At 36.2% G+C, this 18,817-nt stretch overlaps 2 protein-coding genes across 5 annotated transcripts in view; both read left to right on the top strand.

The window, feature by feature from the left end:
• The window catches only part of LOC128864141 (protein peste-like), a 34,130-nt gene extending 32,182 nt beyond the window's left edge, over window positions 1-1,948 (top strand). For both annotated transcript variants that reach the window (XM_054103660.1, XM_054103659.1), the window contains exons 6-7: window positions 739-1,015; window positions 1,098-1,948. In XM_054103660.1, the coding sequence (XP_053959635.1) occupies window positions 739-1,015; window positions 1,098-1,521 (701 nt within the window). In that variant the 3' untranslated portion in view covers window positions 1,522-1,948. The remainder of the gene's footprint in view (window positions 1-738; window positions 1,016-1,097) is intronic.
• Window positions 1,949-13,474: 11,526 nt separating this feature from the next.
• The window catches only part of LOC128865452 (protein peste), a 58,553-nt gene continuing 53,210 nt past the window's right edge, over window positions 13,475-18,817 (top strand). For 2 of the 3 annotated variants that reach the window (XM_054105850.1, XM_054105847.1), the window contains exon 1: window positions 13,475-14,120. The gene's annotated coding sequence lies outside the window, so the exon portion shown is untranslated. The remainder of the gene's footprint in view (window positions 14,121-18,817) is intronic. The other variant, XM_054105848.1, reaches the window with a different exon arrangement.

The following is an 18,817-nucleotide window of genomic DNA, read 5'->3' as shown; positions in this document are numbered from 1 at the left end:
ATAAGCCCTTTGGCCCGGAAAGCTTTATCTTATGTAAGAATGTACTATGATGTAAATACCCTTGGAGGAACAAACTCAGGCTTAGAGAAAATACTAGGTACAGGAGCCCTGTAACAGAAGAAACGTCCCGAATGGACCCGCATGCCACCCAATAGGATATACTTGAAAAATTTAAAGTAGGATTGAGGTTAATTATTGCATAGGAGGTATTTTACAGGGAAGAAAGCAGGGAGCTTGCGGAGATTTGATGAAAGGAAACTGCGGATGGTGAAAGTGAGTTTTTTGACCGGAGAAGATATACATGTCGTGATAGCTCCAATACATACAGTTATTTGTAGAGAGAAGTTGATAAATTGTTTCCTAATTTGTCTCAAGACAATTTTCAATATCTGTTTTGTTAAAATTGTAATCTGCCTCCCGCTCAATAGACCAGCTACTCCATTACAGCAAACCATCAAGATGAATTAAATACATTTTGGAGGCTCGGCGTGAAACACGAAACAATAATTGAACCAGGAACAATAAAAGATATTAAACTCACTGAAGCACTGTAGGCCTTTCATTTCACTACTCTACAATTGGATCTTTAACTCTTCTATGTTCCTTTTGAAATAAATTCAGGGTATTCCCAGAGATACAATAATTAGCAGCTCTTTCGATACGCAATTGCAATTTTTAGCTGCACCACTCCGGTCAAAAACTCAAATTTATTTACAAATTTCTTTTTTTATATTGCAGGCACCCTATATCCCGAAAACGTTTGCCATTGCAATGGAGAATGTGTGCCATCGGGTTTAATCAACATCTCATCCTGCTGGTTCGGTTCGCCGATGTTTATTTCCTATCCACACTTTTACGATGCTGATCCGTATTATCTCAGCGAAGTGGATGGTTTGCGGCCCGAAAAGCAGAAGCATGAACTCTATTTGGTGTTGGAGCCGAAAACAGGACTAATGTTAGAGATGGCAGCACGTCTGCAATCCAACATTCTAGTCGAACCCATTTCGGATTTCACGTAAGCGCCACCACATACCATATTTCAAATTCCACTGTTTTTATGGATTTTAATTTATTGCTCCCAATTTCCATACCCACAGAATGTTCCGCAACAGACGCCGCATATTTTTCCCGCTCTTTTGGTTTGAAGCACGCACACGCGTCTCACCAGATCTGGCCAATGAATTCAAAATAATGCCACGGGTCACTTTGTGTGGTCAGATATTGGGCGGTATTAGCGTATTGATTGGAGTGGTGTTGCTACTTTGGTATCCGGTTAAGGCGCATTTGCAGAATCGCCTAATACAACAAATAAAAATCAACAATTTGGATAGTGAAACGCATCGTGTAGTGGGCAAAACCATATCGTTGCAGCCAGAGATTTCACCGCTTCTGGTGACAACAGCGCAAGAGAGAACAAAAATATTGGAGCGAACCGATACGAGGCTATCGGATTTGAGTATAGGCGAGAGTACAAATTCAGCCGATCGCAGTTCAATGCAATCAAGTGCGAGTACAACGTGATTAGGTCGTAGTTCCTTAATATTTATAGGTATTTAATGTATGTATATTAGTTTATATGGAACGAGATTAGTTCTAGATTTAGTTACAGATTGTTATGAATTTAGATTTTACATGTGAAAGCAAAACAATTTTTATGTACATACGCGTATTTAGTTCATTCCAATCATAACCCAATCATTCATTTATGAATACTCTCACGTAATTTTACACATTTGTATTGTGTACACAACTTTTTTATCGCAAAATGTTGAAAAAATAACCAAAATATTTATACAATAATTAATAAATAGTAAGAATTAAATAATAAATAATAAATAAATAAAAAATTAGTCTAAAAATGTTGGTACTAATCGAATGAAATGAAAAGTACAGTCGTTGAAAAATACTTAAGAACGATACCCAGTTCTTTCTATGTATTTAAGATTTTCTTCAATAAAATCACTTAAATGTTTACATATTAGGTTATACAATATTTTTGAAATTTACAATATTTTCCATCTACCTCAGTCTATTTGTCTAAGGTTATGTTAGGTTGGACTTGGCTGATTCTGTAGATCGCACATAGACCAGAAATTGATCCATTAGAGATCTTAAGAACTTTATATTTTGTCTTTAATAAACAGTTTAGATAATTTAAGTAGGCCGATAAGTTTTTTATCTGCCACATTTTCTAAGGTTGAAAATGATACAGAACCTAGGCAGTTTATTCGTGTTTGGCTAAGTGCAGGGCAGTGGCAGAGTAAGTGTTCCATAGTTCATCTCGCGTGTACTTCGTTACATATTGTGGCTGTATAGTTCTGCACTAGCTTCAATTTGGCCCCGTAAGATGGAGTGAGACAGTGTCCCACCAGTATCCCCACCACAAGTTTCCACTATTTCATGAGAATAGATAAAATAGTGCTTGTAGACCTGACATTGTGCCTGCGTAGCATGATTTTCGCGATCCTGTATGAGCTGGTTCTTTCCGATCTTGAGTTCGCTTCTTGAATCATTGCTGTATCTGCGAGGTGTGCTCAAAAAATTAGGTGAATTTTCAACCTTCGCGACTACGCACATTCGGCTTTCGATTATTACTTTTGTTTATGTTGGTACACTCTTCTCGAAGATATGTTCACGGTTTTAGCAATATAGCAGTTTTAGTTTGTTTGTGAAAGGCATAAATAAAACACGTGCTTTGCGTGTTCGGCAGTTTTCGGCTATCGAAAAAGTGGATTAAAGAAGTTTGATAAAATTGTATGTAAAAAATGGAATTAAGTGCTCAAAAGCACTTAAAATGTTGACAGTGGCATACGGGGAGAGTCAACAACTGAGTCAAACAACTTTTTATAAGTGGTTCAAGCTTTTCACAGAAGGTCGAGAAGATGTGAATGACGACACTCGCTCAGCACATCAACAACCGAATCACAATTAGAGAAGTTGCTGATGATATCGGCATACCGGTTGGCTCATGTCATGCAATCTTTTCGGAAATTTTGGGCATGAAGCGTGTGGCAGCGAAGTTCGTTCCAAAATTGCTGAGTTTTTACCAAAAACAACGTCACATGAGCATCGCTCAGAAATTTTTGAATGACGTCAACGATGGTCCAGATTTGTTTAAAAGTGTCATAACTGGCACGAATCATAGGCATATGGTTATGACATCGAAGCCAAAGCCCAATCGACCACACACACAGTTAGCACAACGCAAGCACAGTAGCGTTTAGCACAGTTACAGGCACGGTTTTAGTGTTGTAATCTAAAAACAGGATGAGACCATGTTTAGCGATTGAAAACATGTAAGTACAATAAAGTCCTATTGAACGGACAGTTAAAAAATATACTACTGCTACAACGCATGCGGTCGACTCAGCGTCGTCCAACATGCAATGCAGTGCAAAGCAACTCTAACCCGATACTTCTTACTTATACGCCTTCGATCGCCAAATGATGACCTCCTCTATTGTACATTTCCAAATGAACATTAATAGTTTCAGAGTTGTATCAAAATGAACTCATATAAGGTATTAAAACTAGGTGTCCCTATGAAATCTAGAGCAAGGCGCTCGTTATAATAGTAAAGGGTGATTTTTTAAGAGCTGTAGGAAAGTTTTTCAAAAAAACAGACGTAAAAATCAGAAAAATGCATGAAATTTTTATTTAAATCGATAGTACAGTTCATATAATTTAATGTTAGAAGATTATTTAATGCAAATGTTGACCGCGACTGCGCTTCAAATGGTCCATCCGCTTAGTACAATTTTGGCATACTCTTTCCAATTTTTCGGCCGGTATCTCACATATAAATGCTTTAATGCTGTCTTCCAATGCGTTAATTAAAGCAGGCTTGTCTGAATAGACATGAGCTTTAACATAGCCCCACAAAAAATAATCTAAAGGCGTGGCTAATCTGGGTGGCCAATTGACAGGTCTCGAACGTGAAATAAAATGTTCACCGAACTCGCCTCTCAACAAGTTCATTGTTACGCGTGCTGTGTGGCATTTGGACCGTCTTGCTGAAACCACGTGTCATGCTAGTCAAGCTCTTACATTTTGGGCAAAAAAAAGGTGGATATCATTTCACGGTAGCGCTCATTATTCACAGTTACGTTACGATTCGCAGCATCTTTGAAGAAGTACGGTCCAATGATACCTCCAGCCCATAAACCGCACCAAACTGTGACATTTTCTGGATACATTGATAGCTCTTGCAATTCTTCTGGCTGATCTTCACTCCAAAATCGACAATTCTGCTTATTTACGTTCCCATTGATCCAAAAATGAGCTTCGTCGCTGAACAAAATTTTTCGATAAAAAAGTGGATCTTCGAACCATGAAAGCGTACTAGCAGAAAATATTTTATTTTTGTCTAAAAGACCTCAGGTGAAGTTTAAATAGGCACATTCAGGTATTCATGACTTCGTCTTAGAACTTTGAAAATAATCGAATTGATTTTTTGTCCTGTTGAAACTTCTCCACGGCGTTATTATTTTGCTAGAACTGCCTGCTCAATAGATCTTGATTATAATTTCTGAAGTGAAAAAGTATTCACAGTGTTAAGTATACTCGTACATTTTTAGCCACAACTTTCTCAAATATATCAAATGACGGCACACAGTGCGTAACAACTTGAGCCATAAAATAGATAGCGGTATTTTTTCAACAGCCTTTCCCATAAACCATATTCCACATCATTAAAGCTAAATATATAATTTATGCAGGGTGTAAGTATTTAAAGAAAATAATTGCGACACAGCTCCATTTATATAGCTTACAATCTGCCCAGTCTGTTTGCTCTGCAGTCAAAAAAAATTAACAAAAATAAATATATCCTATTCCTACATATAATTGCGAAATTCAAATACTGAATTTGGGATTTTAATCAATTTTTCTACATTATTATGCTAATAAATATGTGATATGACACACAAAAACTGTGCATTGCAGATAAAAGTTGATGTTTTGCTTTTTCCTATGTACAGCTTCTATCTATGGACATCTTCGTAACCAACTTTAGCAATTTTAGCTCTCAGGTCAATAAATACTCAGCTTTTTCTTTTTGTGACCCCATCTCAATAAACATGAACAATTTTTCAGTAGGAAATATTAATCATCTTAAAATACTAGCTTTAATTTTTGATTCTAAGCATAATTTTGAGGAATATTGCAGTTATTAAGAAGTAGTCTAGCTGCCAGACTTAACCACATAAAATACTTTTCCTCCAACAAAAGCCAAAACCCTCCTCAATATAACCCAACTCACCTTAATTTCAAAAATTCACTATAGGCTCGCAATTTATGGCAATTGTGCATCGAAGGTCCTTATCAAGCAGCTATTACATCAAGCCTCGGAGCGAGCGTTCAGCACCACACCCGTCGAAAATTTTTCACTATTGAGGATCGGATCCATTACATTATATATATATTAGGGCGGGTTGATTTAAAAATCGCTCATTGCTCTGTAAAAATCGTATTCTAGGGATCAAAATAAGAAACATTGCCGAAGGAACCATACCTCTAAAACGAATTCTGAATTCCGAATGGTCGTCACGCAACAACCCAACAGTCAAATTCCAGATATCTATTCAACAAGCAACTAAATTTTATCTAAAGGGATAACCTTATTAAAACGACGGAAATGCAGCATGCATCTCTCATCCGCTCTGACTTGTATACTTGATGTGGTTTCTAAGTCAAACATCACACGCTTACCTTCTCCCACCTGGAAGTACCCTCCGTGGTTAATGCAAAACAAATCTTTTCTCAACGAACTCACACTCCATTCGAAACAAAGCTCTAACGTAGTCATCAATAGACAATTATACTGGCAAATTACTGATCCATTTATACAGAAAGGTTGGCAAATATTAATCACTGATGGATCTAAATCTATTCATGGTACATCTTTCGCAGTTGTTGGCGTCAATGGTAAAATACTAGCGCAAGACATCTTACCCATAGTTGCAACCTCTTTTGATGCAGAAGTGCAAGGCATTTTATCTCCTCTGTTTCTAGTTAAATCATCAAAAGATAAATTCATTGTGTGCGCAGATAGTCTTTCAGTATTTGAAGCCGCTAAATCAGCAAGCAACTCATCTGAACCAATTTCTACCATAAAAGAGGGGTCATCATTCAACTAAATAAAAGAGTAAAATTGAGTGGATTCCTGGACACGCCAAATTAGCTTCAAAATCACCTTTTATGCCTTTCTCGAGGGAAAATGTTGCAAAAATAATTTCTGAATTTGTATACCACCGATGCGCTATACAATGGGCAAATTATTCTCACCCTTACACGTCATACAACCCTAACAGAAGTGCAGTCAGACTCACAAAACTATTTCTTTTTCCAATCTCAACCACTTTGAATTATTAACATACCCACAAGATAAAAATATTAAACTAATATTTGAGTTTTGTAAAAACATAATAGGACTATGAATAAGTTCGTTTCGGTTTTACAACAGATGGCGTAACTTGATTATTATTCCATCGATCCACATTTCCAAACATTCATTGGAGAGCTACTGTCGTAAGGCACAAACGTCAGTATAAGTTTTTTATTTGAAGCGTAAACAACAATATTTTTACCACACTTGAAAATGTCGAATTTCGTGCCAAATAATGTGTTTTTGCGGGGAATTCTTCTTCATTATTTTAATATGAAGAAAAAAGCAGCCGAAAGTCATCGTATCTTGGTGGAAGTTTATGGTGAGCATGCTCTATCTGAGCGAACGTGCCAGAAGTGGTTTGCACGCTTTAAAAGTGGTGATTTTGGCTTGGAAGACGAAGAACGCGAGGGTGCGCCGCCAAAGTTCATGGATACCGAATTGGAGGAATTGCTCGATCAAGATCCGGCTCAAACGCAAGAAGAGGTTGCAAAAACTTTGGGAGTTGATCAATCAACCATTTCCAAACGTTTAAAAGCCATGGGAATGATCCGAAAGGTAGGCCATTGGGTGCCGTATGAATTGAAGCCAAGAGACGTTGAACGCCGTTTTATGGCATGCGAACAACTGCTTCAACGGCACAAAAGAAAGGGTTTTTTGCATCGAATTGTGACTGGCGATGAAAAGTGGGTCCATTACGACAATCCAAAACGTCGGGCAACGTATGGATACCCTGGCCATGCTTCAACATCGACGTCGGCGCAGAATATTCATGGCCTGAAGGTTATGCTGTGTATCTGGTGGGACCAGCTGGGTGTTGTGTATTATGAGCTACTGAAACCGAATGAAACGATTACGGGGGATGTCTACCGACGACAATTGATGCGTTTGAGCCGAGCACTGCGAGAAAAACGGCCGCAATACGCCGATAGACACGACAAAGTTATTTTGCAACATGACAATGCTCGGCCACATGTTGCACAAGTGGTCAAAACATACTTAGAAACGCTCAAATGGGATGTCCTACCCCACCCGCTGTATAGTCCAGACCTTGCGCCATCCGATTACTATCTCTTCCGATCGATGCAACATGGCCTGGCTGACCAGCACTTCCGTAATTACGATGAAGTCAAAAAATGGATCGATTCGTGGATTGCGGCAAAACCGACCGAATTTTTCACAAAGGGAATCCGTGAATTGCCAGAAAGATGGGAAAAAGTAGTAGTAAGCGATGGACAATATTTTGAATATTAAATTTGTAACCATTTTACGTCAATAAAGTTTCAAATTTCGAAAAAAACCGCACGAACTTATTCATAGTCCTATTACATATTCATAAATTAATTCAATCTTTGCTGTAATTTACATACATTCTAAGCCCTGGCAGCTATGCTTAATTAATTATAATTTTAAGTGTAATTAATATAAATAAATAATAATAACTACTCAACTCTCATAGAAAAATATATAAATTCAAATTTTATTAAGCAAATTAAATGTTTAAATGCAGCAAGAGATCCCTGGTACATTGGACTCGACAAGTAGAAAGAGTTTTTCAAAGATTTGAATGCACATACAATTGATGGACTCCAAGTATGTATAATAAAAATAAGTTTTAGTTGTAAACGTTTTTGTTAGTCTTTATTTTCCTATTTTATTTGCGTATTTGCGTATAACATTTCATATTTTATATATCTAAGGCATGGAATAAGCTAAAAAAAACATCTAAGCATCAAAATTAAAATATTTTGACACAAAAAACAGCAGGTCACGGCTTCTTTGATACAGTACCCGAAGTGAAATTGGAATAACAATATTTTCTGAACTAAAAGGAATATGGGCAAAATTAAAACGCGACTTTATTGAGTAACAAATTTAATGTAAATAATTTAACAAAATTTCTTTTATTTTCATTTATTTAACAAAATTTCTTTTTCTTCAAAAATATCGAAAACTAAAAATACTGCCGCATATACAATATTTCTGATCACAGCTTATTTAATACAGTTTAAATTATTCTTAAATCTAGAACTTTGCTAGATAGCCTTTGGCCGTAAGAATATTCTGGGCCGTAAGAATATTCAACTCAATCATGAATTGACCAACTTTTATATGGTTTCTGGAGTGATTTTCTGACATTCCTCTAGTAGCAGCCTGTTCAACTCCGGTTTGCTCAAAATTTAGTGGCTTGGAATATTTTTGTCTAATATAGTCTACAAATTTCCAATCACGTTCATATCAGAGGATTGTGCGGGGAGCGCAGCAATCAATTTAAATAATATGGACAACAAACCATAGCACTGCGAAAACACTATTTTCCTGCCAGTTCTTGCCTCATTAATCATTAATTTGAAAATCCGAAAGCAAGGCTACGTGCAAATAGATATATGATAAATCTAGTTTCATAACTAATTTTTTTAAATAAATTCTATAACTAAATTTAATCGGTGGGCCGTCGATCAAATCTCCATGGTTTGTATGCATCAATTTATTCCTGAGTCTTCGAAGGTTAATTGCTAACGATTTTCCCGAATATTGAGAATTGTTAAAGAAATCCATTGTTTTCTTAATAGATGACTATAGTGATCGATATTTGGTAAAGTATCGGTCAAACAATTTAAAGGTTATGCTCGTTGTCAAGGTGACATTTTCTTAACAATGGAAATCAACAAAGAGAAAATTCGGTATATTTTACAGTTATTCTTTGATAAAGGATCACCGTCAAAGAATTTTTGATGTTGAAGAAAATGACGATAAAATCACAGAAATAATCGAAGTTGACCGTTATGCTAGTAGTTGTGGCATCGCCCAGGAGCTAAGGATCGACCATAAAACAGTTTCAAATCAATTGTGCAAAAAATTTACGCGTAAAAAATATAACAAATATTTTAAAAAATAAATATTCCTTTCTCCCCAACCTAATATAGGGTGGGCCATGTAAAATTTGCTTTTTAAATCGGCTATAAAAAAAAACTAATCAATATTTTTTCAAACTTTTTTTTTATTTTCAAGATTGAACATTGTAATTTATGAATGAAAAATAATATCGTTCAAATGACTGCCACGACTGGCTTTACAGTAGGCCATTCGATCAACCCAATTTTTAAGCACATTTTCGATTGTTTGTCCTCCAATTTCATAAATGGCAACTTCGATTTCGTGTTTTAAAGCATCAATCGTCTCTGGATGGTTCGCATAGCATTTATCCTTAACAGCTCCCCACAAAAAATAGTCCAACGGGCTTAAATCATAGCTCCAAGGCGGCCAATTGACATCCGAATTTCGGCTGATTATTCGGTTTTCAAAAACGGTAGCCAAAAGTTCGAGTGTGACATGTTGCACCGACCTGTTGAAACCAAATGTCGTCCATGTCATCCTCTTCAATTTTTGGAAACAAAAACTCGTTGAGCATGTCACGGTAACGCTCGCCATTTACTGTAACCGCGGCTCCTCGCTCATTTTCGAAAACAAATGGCCCAATGATGCCGTCAGACCAAAAACCACACCAAACAGTGACTCGTTGTGGATGCATTTGCTTCTCTACAGTAACGTGTGGATTTTCTGAGCCCCAAATCCGACAATTTTCCTTATTGACGTAGCCACCGATGTGAAAATGAGCTTCATCAGAAAAGTTGATTTTTCGGTAAAAATGCTCATCTTCGATCAAACGATTTTCTGCCCATTGAGCGAACCGAAAACGCATTGGATGGCCATTAGGCTTCAGTTCTTGCACCAATTGAACTTTGTAAGCCTTCATACCGAGGTCTTTATGCAAAATTCTCCTCAAAGAAGTGCGTGAAATGTTCAATTCTTCAGAACGACGACGAGTTGAGGTTGTTGGATGTTCACGCACATTTTCGGCTACAGCAGCAATGTTTTCGGATGTACGCACTGTAGGAGCACGTTCACGTGTTGTTTTATCCATTAACGATCCACTTTCACGAACACGATTAACAAATTGATGCACAAACTGTCTTGTTGGCAAATCTTCTTTTTGGAATTTTTTTTTTTTCAAATTTCTCACAGTTTGAGTAGAAGACTCACCACCATGGAAATAGGTTTTCAATATTTCCCAATTTTGTTCAAGCGTATAGCGTCCCATTTCGTAAATGTCAAACCTTTAAGTAAATTATGAACACATTTGACATGTCATTTGTGTTGTCATTCTCAAAAAAATAGGTGATTCAAAAAGCAAACGCTATATGGCCCACCCTGTATTTTAAAATTGAAAGTTGGACAGCGGTATTATTTAGTGATAAGGACATTGGATTAGAGCATTAATGAAAATTTTGTTATTTTCGTCCCATTTTTTCCTGTTAATGTAAAGAAAGCGGCTTAGGTTACTAAAATAAATTGTAATGAGACAGGTATCTGGAAGGACTCAAAATGGCTTGCTGGTTTTCATTCTGAAAATTACAAAGTTAATTAAATCATGAAAAAAATATAAACAGGCGGGCTGATGAGGAGGATTCCTATACTCTGCTTTATCTTTGATATCACCAGTGGTGTAATTCACTTTCGTCTTCTTTTAGAGCGCATTTATTTTTACTTTCCTCAAAAAAACACGCGCTATATTATTTCTGGATCAGGCTAGATCGGTGTATACCTCTTATGCTCTGATATATTGAACATTGAAATAATTTAATAAAGCAGTGCATTTTTAATATAACTAACGGCATTTTACTAGTTTTTGAGTTTCAGCTTTTCGGCTTTGTAGCCAACCCCAAAAATCAAGGTTAAGGGATGCTGTAGGAAGAAAAATAATAGAGTTTCATATCAAATTATTTCAGAGGTGGTAGCAAGAAATCTAGAGGTAAGTTATGTTCATTGAGGAAGATTTATTTATATTTGTTGTTTTTTCAGGCAGCTTGTACCACCACCACCACCACCACCCTTGTTTGTCAGTATCCAACAAATGTACTCCGGCTTACTCGTGGCAAACGATGTAATTAATAAATTCATTTTATAATGCTGATTATTTGCGAGAAAAATGAATAATTGGCCCGTGCCGTTACAAAACAATTACTTTCATCTGAAGTTGATGTGATAAGTGCAAAGTCGAAAAAGCTGGAACAATTTTTGAACCCGATTCTTACGCTCTAACCCAGCGCCTTATACTAATGTCGACACTAAACAAGAGCAAGCGAAGTAAATTAATTTAATGTCAACACACGCTAATCATCCATTTCTCTTAGTAGATTATAGTCCATGATCTTTAACAGGAGCCATTGGAGCAATAACATCAGTTTCAGGTTTAGTTAAATGATTTCATCAATATGACATTTCATTATTCTTATAGGGTAATATCATTACCATTTTAACTGTTTATCAATGATGACTAGATGTATCTCGTGAAGGAACTTTTCAAGGTTTACACACTCTTAACATTAGGTCTGTAACATTAGGTCTAAGATAAGGAATAATTTTATTTATTTTATCAGAAGGCTGGGTACAGTTTACAGTGATTAAAGCAGAAACTATTGGAATAAAAATCTACAGGAAATAGAGAATATACTTTGAACATAAGCAAACTATTAAGGAAGTTTTTTCCAAATACAAAAAAATCAAATCAACAAAAACAAAAAAACAATTCTACAGGAAATAGTTGAGTAACTTCTATGCAACAAGCACAACACTCTTTAAGATTTATCCAACCACAACATCCATCAAGAGTAAATTGTTGCTACTGGACGTTGAGTTCTGCGCTAACATAAAACCTTCATTTCAATAAGAAGGGCTAAACTAAAGTAAAAAGCGATAAAACGATTTTCGTTTACCTACCGATTTTGGAAGGAATAAAACAAATATCAATGAATAACAAAACCGTTTGACTTATTATCAATCCCGAGTAGTTTTTTACCAGAAGTTGTATAAATTTGTGAATGGAATATTGCACGTGACTGAGTGAATTTGAAACGGTTATAATTAATAATTTGAAAAATATACTAAGAGAGATAGAGTAAAAGGAATAGATGAAATGAGTAAAGGGAGTGGAGAAATTAGTACTCTGTAGTGTAGTAATGGGAAATGAAACATGAGAAGGGGTGGGTTATGGAAAAAGGCTGGTTAAAATATTATGCTTTATAGTATAATTTCCCACACATATGACATAATTCTAATTTATTTGCACCCCATTACATTTCAGATTTGGGACCGCTGAGGATAAAGAGCAATAGTCAATCACTGCCTGCCAGTAAGAAGCTATGATATTTCAAGAATGCGCCGAGCAGCTGAGCTGCTAGCCGGGAAGAGTGAACTTCGTGAACTAGAGTAGTTGTAAGAAATATTGAGAGAATAAACGCATAAATTTCATATTATAATTTGCTAATTAAAAGCATGATTTTGCACAGCAATCCAATGCTAAACGGGTTTAGAGCACCGAATATGCATAGCAACAAGAAAAAAAAAAAACGAAGTCAATGAGCTGAAATGAAGTGAGCACCGATGAGACAATATTTGAGAATCTACAGGCGCAAGAGATTCTCTACGGTGAGACCCACTTGAAGCAGCGCTCCTTGAAGACAGACAACACTAAATGCAAATGTATATGTATTGTATGCATATTTGTATGTCATAGACGCATATTAACTTTAGGCAAAGTCACTTGCTTTACTTTAGCAATTTTTGTTTTTAATTCAATAAATATTGACGTTTCACAGAAAAATTTAATATTTTCATAGAATTTTCACTAAGAAACCTTCTTAAGTTACAGCAATGAATGATCAGCAATTGAAATTTCGCATGACATCAACTCAATTTCGTGCTTTGCCGGTAGAAAGTGCTAAGTCGATTTAACTTGTTTTATCAAATAACCAAGCATATACTCGTATATACTTATGCTCGCATAATATTTACATAGCTATCTGCAAAAGTCAAACTGGTGCGTCAACAGCCAACAGGCAGCAATCAACAGTCTGTTGTCTACCAACCACCACCAACTCACCAACCAACAATTTTCGAGTATCCGCTTTCGACTCTTCATGTTCGCTCTTGCATGCTCAACATAATCGTTCGCTTGCCGATCTCTACTCGTGACGATCGAATGTTGAATGTTGTTGCGCAGCAGTGTTAAATATAAAGCACAAATTGTTATTAACCAAATAGTCGTAATTTCACAGTCGCGAGTGTAAGATCGTTGTAACGTCGTTGTACAGCAAAAAAAAAACAGAACAAAAATAAATCCAACAAAAAGAGAAACCAAACGCAAACAGTCGAGACCACGCCTAACAGATCTCGACCTAGAGGGCTGATCGAGGTAGTGCGAAACAAAAAAATGGTATGTGTACGGCATATGAAATAAGTGGTGGGAAAATACCGATTGCGTTTACGCATACCATGTGTACAGTGATGGCGAATGTGATCGCAAAGTGAATATTTTGTGTAATGAAACAAAGCAAAATATTTGCAAGTTTATTCCACATGTAAATGATAGAATAAGTTAAAACAAAAAAAATAAAATAAAAGTGTGTGCTACCTACAAAAATATACGTGTAGTAAATAGCTAATATATTGATGTATGTATGTAGATACATATGTATGTTGGTAGTAAACGGCGTGCATTCAAAGCCGTTGTGAGATATTACAAAAATTAAAAAAAAGAATAATTCAAGAGAGAAAGAGAGAAAAATTGTGGCGCGTCTGTGATATTGTGGAAAAAGTGACGAAAACTCCAAATAAATGCACAAAACGCGGCAAACTCGTGGACGAGAAACTCGAAAGTAAAATCAATAAGAAAGTAAGATATTACAATTGCCTACCATTTAATTATGCTGTCCTTGAGTTCAATGGAAAAGTATTTACGTACTTATATTAAAATAAATGAAATGATTTAATTTTAAGCTGTCTGTCTCCAGATTTCTTTGCCTTCATCACTTATATATTTTTCATCAAACTAAGTTAAAATCAGTGAATTGAAGTGAAACTTACACTGGGCGGGCACTCGTCGTCTGTCAACTTTTGTTCGCCCAAGAAAGAGTAATTTGTTCTGATGGCTAAGATTTGTTAGAGAAAAAACCGTTCGCTCAAGAGAAATACAAATCTAATAAAGGTGTCGTTTAGAAGTGATTGCACTGTACTTAGTAAAAGTAATTAAAGGGAAAATACCCATTTGGTCCCCCGCCTCTTTTAAAAAAAGGGGTATAAGGGGGGGTAGAGGGGGTATTCTACTTTCTAAAAGTGAAAACCTCACTTGGCGGCGGCTTATAGTTTTTAAGTTATTTGAGTTTAAAAATTGTAAAATTGACCAAGAATCCTCCTATTTTGGTTACTACAACCAGCCAGTGCTGCCAGACATCGTATAAATAAACAATTTTAGAAGATAATAATTAAATGAATAGAAATACAAAATTTTACAAATTATTTCTATATTATATACGTCTATTCATATATATATATATATATATATATATATATATAGGTATATTTATGGATATATGTATATAAAATATTTATATACATATATATATTAATGCTTGATTTTCAGTAAAGTATGTTTGATTGTATGCATTTTGAATATATGATATAATAGGACTATGAATAAGTTCGTTTCGGTTTTACAACAGATGGCGTAACTTGATTATTATTCCATCGATCCACATTTCCAAACATTCATTGGAGAGCTACTGTCGTAAGGCACAAACGTCAGTATAAGTTTTTTATTTGAAGCGTAAACAACAATATTTTTACCACACTTGAAAATGTCGAATTTCGTGCCAAATAATGTGTTTTTGCGGGGAATTCTTCTTCATTATTTTAATATGAAGAAAAAAGCAGCCGAAAGTCATCGTATCTTGGTGGAAGTTTATGGTGAGCATGCTCTATCTGAGCGAACGTGCCAGAAGTGGTTTGCACGCTTTAAAAGTGGTGATTTTGGCTTGGAAGACGAAGAACGCGAGGGTGCGCCGCCAAAGTTCATGGATACCGAATTGGAGGAATTGCTCGATCAAGATCCGGCTCAAACGCAAGAAGAGGTTGCAAAAACTTTGGGAGTTGATCAATCAACCATTTCCAAACGTTTAAAAGCCATGGGAATGATCCGAAAGGTAGGCCATTGGGTGCCGTATGAATTGAAGCCAAGAGACGTTGAACGCCGTTTTATGGCATGCGAACAACTGCTTCAACGGCACAAAAGAAAGGGTTTTTTGCATCGAATTGTGACTGGCGATGAAAAGTGGGTCCATTACGACAATCCAAAACGTCGGGCAACGTATGGATACCCTGGCCATGCTTCAACATCGACGTCGGCGCAGAATATTCATGGCCTGAAGGTTATGCTGTGTATCTGGTGGGACCAGCTGGGTGTTGTGTATTATGAGCTACTGAAACCGAATGAAACGATTACGGGGGATGTCTACCGACGACAATTGATGCGTTTGAGCCGAGCACTGCGAGAAAAACGGCCGCAATACGCCGATAGACACGACAAAGTTATTTTGCAACATAACAATGCTCGGCCACATGTTGCACAAGTGGTCAAAACATACTTAGAAACGCTCAAATGGGATGTCCTACCCCACCCGCTGTATAGTCCAGACCTTGCGCCATCCGATTACTATCTCTTCCGATCGATGCAACATGGCCTGGCTGACCAGCACTTCCGTAATTACGATGAAGTCAAAAAATGGATCGATTCGTGGATTGCGGCAAAACCGACCGAATTTTTCACAAAGGGAATCCGTGAATTGCCAGAAAGATGGGAAAAAGTAGTAGTAAGCGATGGACAATATTTTGAATATTAAATTTGTAACCATTTTACGTCAATAAAGTTTCAAATTTCGAAAAAAAACCGCACGAACTTATTCATAGTCCTATTATATATTTTTAATTCCAAATTTTCACTATATTATGAATATATGATATATATATATACATATATATATTTAAAAAAAAAGAAAAAAAAGCGCCGCAGGCGAAAATTTGGAATAAAAAATCGCGCGATTTTTAATTCCAAATTCTCCCTATATTATGAATATATGATATATATATATACATATATATATTTTAAAAAAAAGAAAAAAAAAAGCGCCGCAGGCGAAAATCGCGCGATTTTTTATTCCAAATTTTCACTATATTATGAATATATGGTATATATATATATATACATATATATATTAAAAAAAAAAGAAAAAAAAGCGCCGCAGCCCAAAATTTGGAATAAAAAATCGTCTATGCTGTCCACAGTATTTTTGCGTAAAACTTTCTTCTGCGTAGGCGGCCTTCGGCCGCACTTCAAAAAAATAACCCTCATCAGTCCAACTCCGGTTAGGCAATCCACAGTATTTTTGCGTAGTACTCCTTTTCGCGTGGGCGGCCTTCGGCCGCGCTTCAAAAAAATAACCCTCATCAGTCCAGCTCCGGCTACGCAATCCACAGTATTTTTGCGTAGTACTCCTTTTCACGTAGGAATTTTACGTGAAGCTGAACTGTATTTCGAAAATCATATCGATATTGTATTTATATATATTTATGAACTCAATATATACACCTTAGAGGTTGTAAACCCCCATTCCCTCATTATTCTAACAAAAAAGAGTGTGTGGAAATTATGTTCCTATGTTGCTTCGTTTTCAATCGCATTCTATTTTTTTATTATTTTTTGCTTCTGGCAGCACTCCATTCAGCCATGCTTTTCAGTTATTGTAAATTTAGCTGGCGCGTCAAGTGTTTGCAAGTTATAAATGCAATTTAAATTGTTAATTTATGGTATATATCAATAAAAAGAGTTAAAAACGTGTGTGTATGTTAATGTAGTTTGAATATTTATTAAAATAAATGTGATAAGTGCACTTATTGTATCAAAATTTGGTGAAGGTAAAAGACAAATTTTATCAACAAATAACTTAAAAACTATTATTAACTGAATAGTGTTGGTGCTAGTTTTAGCAAAATAAGCACGAAATCAACATCTCCTGTGAATTTCATTGGAAAATTCGTAATATTTCTCTCAAAACAAGTGAGGGGATACTGCATGGAGTCGGAGTCTAATTAAACAACAAAAAGCAAATTTTGAGGAAAAAAATATTAAAATATATATCTATATATGTATATATCTACAAGGAAACCCAGCTTAAGTCGAAGATTATGATTTCGAGAAGCACACCTTTATACACCATTTTATTTGAAGAAGCCAATATGTACATAGATATAGACGTATGTATTTTGTTAATGATTTAAAAAAAGATAAAAATCAAAATGTTTAAGCTTTTTTTTCGTTTTACTTCGACGATGAAATTATCATATATAATTATTCTATGTAAAAGGCGGCCGCCGTAGCCGAATAGGTTGGTGCGTGACTACCATTCGGAATTCACAGAGAGTACGTTGGTTCGAATCTCGGTGAAACACCAAAATTAAGAAAAACATTTTTCTAATAGCGGTCGCCCCTCGGCAGACAATGCAAATTCCTAGTGTATTTGTGCCATGAAAAAGCTGCTCATAAAAATATCTGCCGTTCGGAGTCGGCTTAAAACTGCAAGTCCCTCCATTTGTGGAACAACATCAAGACGCACACCACAAATAGGAGGAGGAGTTCGGCCAAACACCCAAAAAGGGTGTACGCGCCAATTATATATATGTATATGTATATACATATATAATTATTCTAATGCAAATCCACACAGTTCGGGCTAATTTGCAATTTCTAAGCAATAGAATAAGTGCTCACACGCCGGTCCGACTCGACGATTTTCATAATGTTATTATAATTATTTTCGACGACGACTACCAGACGGAATTTTTGAAATTCCATGACGAACACAATTACTTTAGTACTCCTGCTCTTTATTTTCACCTTAGTCGTAGTGTTGCTGAACAATGTGTCGAATTTTCTCTTTCACCTATGTATACTTTGGAACCCTGTAACACATAACTGGCTTCACCAAATTTTTTGCGAAAAATCCATAAACTTTTTATCCCCATTCCTCGGTTTTTAATTAAAAATGTCTAGAAAAATGTTTGCTACCACCAGCTGGTACCGCATCGAACACTTTCAGAGCTGGAGCGTTTGTATCCATTCGGACGACATGACCCAGCCAACGTAGCCACTGGATCTTTATTCGCTGCGTTATGTCTATGTCGTCGTGAAGCACACAGCTCATGATTTCATCGCTTGCGATATCGACATCGCTATCATGCACTAGAATACTCCAAGTGAAGCCTCATCGGATATTATTATCGTCCATGCTTCTGCGCCATACGTCGGGATGGGCGTGATGAGAGCCTTGTAAACGGTTTGTTTTGTTCGTCGGGAGAGAAATTATTTACAATACTTTCCATAATAGGTGGGCATACTTATTTCCCAAAGTCAATATACTGTAGACCAAAGGTAACTTTACCTAAGATACCTAAATTTTTACTCGGGTAATCGTGTGCACAGAGGGATGGACGGACTAAATGGATCGCTTGGCGTTCTCAACACTAGCACATTTATATGTA

Source organism: Anastrepha ludens, chromosome 5, assembly GCF_028408465.1.
Source record: "Anastrepha ludens isolate Willacy chromosome 5, idAnaLude1.1, whole genome shotgun sequence".
Taxonomy (NCBI): Eukaryota; Metazoa; Arthropoda; class Insecta; order Diptera; family Tephritidae; genus Anastrepha; species Anastrepha ludens.
This window is presented reverse-complemented; position numbering and strand designations above follow the sequence as displayed.